The 7,391-nt window shown below is 43.4% G+C and overlaps 1 protein-coding gene across 6 annotated transcripts in view; it reads right to left on the bottom strand.

The window, feature by feature from the left end:
• The window catches only part of phldb2b (pleckstrin homology-like domain, family B, member 2b), a 38,053-nt gene that overhangs the window by 14,689 nt on the left and 15,973 nt on the right, over positions 1-7,391 (bottom strand). For all 6 annotated transcript variants that reach the window (XM_010786362.1, XM_010786364.1, XM_010786363.1 and 3 more), the window contains 2 exons: positions 4,939-5,123; positions 3,271-4,458 (listed from right to left, as the gene is read on the bottom strand). In XM_010786362.1, coding sequence (XP_010784664.1) covers positions 3,271-4,458; positions 4,939-5,123 — 1,373 coding nt within the window. The remainder of the gene's footprint in view (positions 1-3,270; positions 4,459-4,938; positions 5,124-7,391) is intronic.

The following is a 7,391-nucleotide window of genomic DNA, read 5'->3' as shown; positions in this document are numbered from 1 at the left end:
AGGAGGGGCTCTGTAAGGAAGTCTGAAGGAAGAGGCAGATTTTTTCCGGTTGTGTATTTTCAAATTCCATTCTTACCTACCCCACCGTTAACTCTTTTTAGGGTGCAGCTATATGTTTTATTTATTTCAAAGTGGGCCCATTTTAATTATATNTTTTTCCTTCAAATGTGCAGAGGACTCCCCAAGTGCTGTGTTTAATTTATTTTAAAGTAGGCCTGTGTATTATTTTTTAATTCTCCTTTGTTTCTTATTAGAGGCTAACAGTTTTATATAATGTAATAAATAGCCTAATAAATGCAAAAAACCTGTAGTTTTTGTCTTATATAACAATAAATACAACTTTATAAGCTGTCAAGCTATGAAATATGTTTTGCAGCTCCAGACAAAAAAATGTTGGGGAAAAAGGAGCAAAATGGCTCTTTTGGTCAAAAAGGTTGCAGACCCCTGTCGTAGAGCTACACAAAGCCTACATTATGTTACTCGTCATTCATCACATTAGTTTAGAAATTGTATTTTATTAAAATCAAATAAATGATATGAACAGATTCCAAATTGTTTACCAGTGTACAGCACACAAACACACCCCATGCATAGTGCTATGTGAACCAGGAGCTAATGCTGTGTCTGTTTGTCACCTTGTTCTTTTCTAATAGACAAGCCTCTCTGGAGCCCTTATAGTAATCAGCTGTCAACTAGAGAGACACACAGAGAGAGGGTGAGGAAGACACACTGAAGCAAGAAGGCTACGTAGAGAAAAAAAGGAGAAAAAATGACAAGAAAGTGAGAGTAAAAGAAAAGAGAAAAGAGAGAGAAAAGTAAGGAAACCCCTCTAACCAGCTGTGCTTTTGAGGTGAAATAAGGTCGTTTGCATTCAAAGAATCTTTGCTGCAGCTCGACTTATTCTGCTAATTAAAATAACATCTCAACATGGAAATAGTGCACGTGTCCTGTCACACCACTAGAGGGCAGACACAGTTAAGACTTTCCTTAGCTCAGCCTTGGAATCACAGACACTAGACTTGAAGTTGTTTTACAATATCTAGCAGTATATCTTTTAAGAACTACCAAAAACAGTTAATTGTTTGTTATCTTTCAGATTCATTATACAAATATATATTTAAAAATAATAATAATTTAGAGATTAAATTAGACTTTGGGATGCTGCTTTTTTAAATTGCACCCAAAACTAAAATCTATTGGTTTGATGGAAAAACCACATCCAATGCAAAACTGTTGGGTTTAAGTAAGTGTTCGATATTGATATTGGACAAAGTGCAAATTGTGTAGGTTAAAGCCGCTGAGATGCTTGGGAAATGCAGTTCGGTTTGAACAGCATCCTGAAAACTATTTCTCACAGGCCACTTATCAGAATATTGCTGTGTGAAAGAGAGGTTAAAAGAACGAGGATGTTGGATTATGAGTCCAGTTGTCATTACATGTTGAGCATCTGTGTGTTTATCCACCTGCTACATTACCACTGCACTCTCTAATCTTCATGGTTTCTCTAGCCCACATCTGAGTGATGTGTTCTGTGGCTCTTTAGTGGTCCGAACCGCACTGGGCGGACCTCCAGATGACTGACATAAACACGCAACACACATACACTAACACACACACACACCCCAAGCACAGGGTTAAGAATAGTCCTGTTAGTATGGGCTTACTGCCAGAGGCATCTGTTGAGTGGTGAACCTCATTGTGTGTGTGTGTGTGTGTGTGTGTGTGTGTGTGTGTGTGTGTGTGTGTGTGTGTGTGTGTGTGTGTGTGTGTGTGTGTGTGTGTAGACACTCCTTGGAAGAGTGAGTTTGAGGGGACAAGGAGGATAGTGTAGAGCAGTGGTTTTCAACTGACCCAAAAGTGGGTCGCGGACCCGTTTCGAGTGGGTCGCGGATGTGTGAGTGAAGAAAAAAAAAAAATTGGAATTCTTTCTTGAAAAAGTCAAACNTTGTGTGTGTGTGTGTGTGTGTGTGTGTGTGTGACACCTTGGGAGAGTGAGTTTGAGGGGACAAGGAGGATAGTGTAGAGCAGTGGTTCTTAACTGACCCAAAAGTGGGTCGCGGACCCGTTTCGAGTGGGTTGTGGATGTGTGAGTGAGAAAAAAAAATTGGAATTCTTTTTTTTTTTTTGGGGGGAGGGGGAAGTCAAACTTTTATTTTGAAGGCCCGATTTTCTAACGCTGTGCATGCAGTCGGCGTTGGACTGGAAGTACCGGAGACCATAAACGGATTTGAAAACTTCTGATCATCGTAGTGATCATCTTCTCAATAAAATATCTTTGCTGATTTTTTTTCGAGTCTTCTGGCCAATCAGAATCAAGATTGTAGCCGGAAGTCAACTTTGCGGTATAACTCTTCTTTATATATCTATGGGTACAACTTCAGATAAAAATGAACACATAATGAAATATGACCCCCGGTTTGATGATTGACAGGTCACAGAACAATGGGAGCTATCTACCCTTACCCACAATTTAAAGTAAGTCACACAGACTATCTCCTCTTTACTCTTCTCGCAGCAAGATGTCAGAACAAAGTGAAAACAAACAATGGCATAAAATATTATTAATATGTCGGGTAGTAATAGATTTATTTATTTTCTTCTCAGAGTGTACCAGAATGCATAGTTTATGTTAGTATTTCTCTCCTGGGGGAGAATCCCCCCAGACCCCCCTGCTGGGGTTGGGTTTTCAGCATGTGTGCCTTTTTATATAGTTCAGCTTTGATTCCATCATCTCATTAAACCTTTTTTAAAAGCATACTTTAGTTCTGTGAAGGGATATAGTGCACTGTACTTCACTTGTATTAATATTGTATGCTGAAAAGCGTATATATTACAGCACGTTTTTTTGTTGAATAGATTTGAGTGCTTCAAAATGTTGGGTCGCGATGTATTGACCAAGTAAAAAGTGGGTCCCGAGGCCTGACCAGTTGAGAACCACTGGTGTAGAGGATGCTTTCTTAAACTAAATGTATTGTACTACTTAGGGTGTGATAGCACCTTTATGCAAAACTATATTCAAATTCAAATGTAAACACTATGTTCTTTCAGCAATCCTTACAGCAACACACTGCTCACCTGTGAACAGTCTGCAAGTCTGCAACTGATTTGCAAATGACACCAGATGTGGTCTGAATCACAGCTTATATCATAACTTCTATCCAGAGACATTTGATCCGATTGCATAATATTTCCATAAGTTGAATTGGCAGATGCGGGGAACATGAGGAACATTATAAAGAAAGCCACATGTGCAAACACACTCAAACTCACCAGTCTCTCCACCTCCTGCTCGCGGAGTCTCTCCTCCTTTTGGTGCTGGTGGTAGTCGGTCAGCTCCTCCTTCCCGCTCAGTGAGCTGATACTCCCCCTTCGTTCCCTGAAACCTCCAGGTGGGATCACTCCTGCCTTTCCAAACGACTGCCTCCTCTCACCTAGCCCCATCCAAGGCTCCAGCCCCGCCTTCCCAAAGGAAGACCCCCTCTCTCCAAATCCAAGCCCCGGGGCAGCAGTGAGCCTCTCCCTCTCGCTGGAGACCACATTGCTAACCAGCCGTTCCTGCTCTGGAGGGTTGGAGGTCGTGGGGCTGATGGAGCCCACAGAGCTGGTGGAGGTCAGGCTGACTTTCTTGGCCACACGAGGAGAAGAGGAGCCCCCTGTCTTAGATGGGAGGGTCACATCCGGTGGGGCAGTGGTGGCAGAGATAGAGGAAGTGGTGGGGGGCAAGATTTTAGGGGAGGAAAGGGAGATAGACACAACACTTTCTCCCTGAGTTGTGTTTCGGATTTGATTCCTGTTGGAGGAATGCTGGCTGGAGTTGTGGTTGAGGTCCGGGCTGGCATTGTGGTTGTTATTGTAATAGTCTTTGTTCACTTTATAACCGCCAGCGCCATCGGATCGCCGTGGAGGCAGCGTCGACAAGGTGAGGACTCCGTTGTTGTTGTCACGGGGAGACTGGGTGGGGCAGAGGCGTGGCAGCGAGCGACTGTGCCCTCCTCCCGTCAAGCCATTAAGAGAGCCTGTTGAGTATTTCCTGGTCCTACTGCTGGGCACTGGCTCTTGGGTGCCATAACTGCGGCGGCCAAGACGGGGACTTGAGGGCATGCTGGCTGCACCTCCTCCTGATGGAGTGCGTGATGACGGTGGAGGAAGAGACAGGAGATAGTTATTGCTGGCATCAACAGAGGTGGTGGAGCCTCCGCCGTTCCATGTGGACAGCGAAGACGAGGAGCCCGTGTTGTGCAGCCGTCGGCTATCGCTACTGCCGTAGTTGTCCTGGTTACGATTGACCGAGGAGCGTGAGGACAGAGAAGAAGAGGGGTCGGATCTTCGTCCAGGGGAAAGAGGGGGAGGGGATTTCAAAGACATGGTCGAACGTTCTGAGCCATAGAAGCGCCTCGCCTGCTCCTGGTAGGATGATGAGGATGTGGTAGGACTCGTGATAGGTGTGGTGGGAGGAGACTGGAAGATGGAATGGTATACAAATATATTACACTTTGAAATACTCTAATGTGTTCTATATTTCATATCAGATAGAACAGAGGTAGATGGTACAGAAATAGTTTTAATCTGTGTGTATTGTTCTAAGACTGTACCTCATTGCATTTACATTTTAAAACTACTTTGACACATGTATAATGTATAAAGCTCGACCAAAAATCGTTTAAAAATGTGCTATATAAATAGAACTTGGTTTGACATGACTATTCTAAAGCTGTGTCATGGCAACCAGAGTAATGAATACATCTCGTGTTGCAAGTGAAACACTGTTGTATCACCAAGGATAATGGGTAACCGCGGTTAGCCATATTTGGTCTTAGAGATAATGAGTAAACCCCTGACAAACATCCAGAGTGACCATATAGATTCAACAACACCTGTTGGAGGGTGACGTAGAAAGCAAAATAACAAATCCCGAAGTGGAGCTTTATGATGGCTGACCTGCGTCACGCTGAAGAAGGAGGGGTTTGCGTTCCCGTTGGCTCTCAGGCTGTTCTCCAGGGCGATCTTCTTGCGCTGCAGGGTGTCCATCAAGTCCCGGAGCTCAGAGGCAGATCGCATCCCCCGAGAACTGCCGGTGCCACCCACCACCGAATGGCTATAGTCACTGCTGAACTTCAGGTAGTCTGGGGGTTAGAGAGAGAATCATTAAATGAATTGTATAATATGGGAAATGGTGCATACATGGGGAGGAGGAACGAGAAGATCCAAATCGGGTAAATCCGAGGAATATTGAAGAAAACTGTGTGAAAGAAAAAGAGTGCAGAGATGAAACAAGAGAAAATAGATATGACAAGAATTACACAAGAAAAAAGGGATAAAGAGATGGATCGGCATTTATGTCCGTTCAGTTTTTGGAAAAAAGAGAAAAAAGATCAGTAACAGGAAAATAAGTAGGTAGAAGAAGGAAAAGGGGAAGGGCACAAAGTTATACATTGTGGTTGAAGAGAGGTTGAGTATGTACCTGAAGCTGCAGCTATTCATAGATTGGCCCTTGGCACAACTAACCCAACCAAAACAACCCGTAACTGCTGGCGGAGAATGACCCAGAATAGGAGTCAACTCACACACACAGCATGCAAATACATTCTTCCACACAACCATCCATTAGGTCCAAGACAAACACTAAGGCTAACTCGACTTCAGTTCTGCAGAGTAGGATTTTGGGGGATGAAAAGGACCACAAAATATTCTGGAATACCCTCAAGAGGCCCCCCACCCTTCCTAAAGCCTTTTATTTAAAGCAGCTTCAACAGAGAGGTGGTCTTTTTGCCAAACCTCAACTGAGTCAGTCAGATTTAGTAGGAAGGAAGTTAGAAAGACACATTTAGACAATCTTTCACTTGGAAAAAATATTGCTGAGGTTGGTGGGAGTATGTTTGATTAATAGCTTCCATTTTTTCTGTCAGGATTACAAAAATAACTCCCTTAATAGTCTTATCATCCATAATGCAGGTGAAACACTAGGAGGACGGCAGTAGAAAGCGATATGGGAGAAACCTAGCCAGTGTTTTTAATCCATCTGCGCCTTTATGTGGAAAAGGAGCTATAACAATGTTCAAGCTGAGACCACCCAGTGTTTAACTGTCAAAAACACCCACACACACAAAGAAGGTTTCCTACAACTGACAGCAGTGGGTCCGCCTGAGTGAAACACACACAAACACATATACCAAAAGTGTACATTGTATCTTGGAGAATTTAAGAATAAGTGAGAACATTCAACTATTGGCTTTTTTTCTATATTTTTTTTAAACTGCAGTACCGAATAGCACATGCCCTAGCTGAATATAAGCCTGTCTGAGAAAAAGGTCAAACCTTACACGGTGAAGAGAAATGGGGCAGAAAATTAAAGACATCATAAGATCCAGAAACACACACACACACACACACACACACACACACACACACACACACACACACACACACACACACACACACACACACACACACACACACACACACACACACACACGGTGTTTGTCTCCATACATGGGCAGATTTATACAGGAGGCCTGGCGTGCATCAACTTCCTTCTATCGTGACTTTTCTTCTAGGCTAAGCTCAGTCTGCTTCATGTGCGATTCTTCACTGAAGGTGCACATGTCAGAGTGTGAGTGTTGGCAATCTGCGGGATTTAAGTTAAGATTTTGGCTGCCTGTAATAACAAATGTCTGTGAGATGTGTGTGCAAAAACAGCAGAGAATCAGCGGAGTGCATTCCTTACGTCTGGGAGTTTTAAAAGCAAGGACTCCACTGATAATGACACACACCTTGCTCAACGTCCAATCAATGAATCACTACGGAGACAGCGGAACCCAGCTGCATCACCAAGGAAACAGAAGGAGGGGGGCACCACATGACAATAACATTCCAATATGTTTTGAGTTTCGTTTTTAGCAGGTGTGAGACAGTGTGTTTATAAAAGACATATGAGATTGCTGAAAAACACCTGCCCTCATCCTACCCTTGAGTCATTCTAACACACACACTCAGAAATAACATTGCAGTCTTACACACCTGACTAGGACGTGACTTCCTGTGACTTTACCATGACATCCTTAGCAGGTAGCAAAGATGTTATGGGCAGAGAAGAGATGTTATATGAGGAGAATAAGGTGATGAACTACACGCACAGAAAAGGTGAAAATCAGATGGAAAGAATTGTTGAGGTGATAAAAAGGGAGGGAGGTCGAAGAGGTGATGTGGCAGAACAAAGAGAGAGGAGGAACAAAGAGGATCAAGTACAGGTCGTGGTGGGGGAAAAGTTCACCCATCTGAGTGTGTGTGAGTGTGAGTGTGAGTGTGAGTGTGAGTGTGTGTGTGTGTGTGTGTGTGTGTTTTTTCTTACCGATGATCACCACAGGCAGAATCTTTCCAGGGATAATTTCTTT

This window comes from Notothenia coriiceps, unplaced genomic scaffold (assembly GCF_000735185.1).
Source record: "Notothenia coriiceps isolate Sejong01 unplaced genomic scaffold, NC01 NC01_scaffold00029155, whole genome shotgun sequence".
Lineage (NCBI taxonomy): Eukaryota > Metazoa > Chordata > Actinopteri > Perciformes > Nototheniidae > Notothenia > Notothenia coriiceps.
Note: the sequence above shows the minus strand (reverse complement) of the source record. Positions and strands in the feature narration are given on the sequence as shown.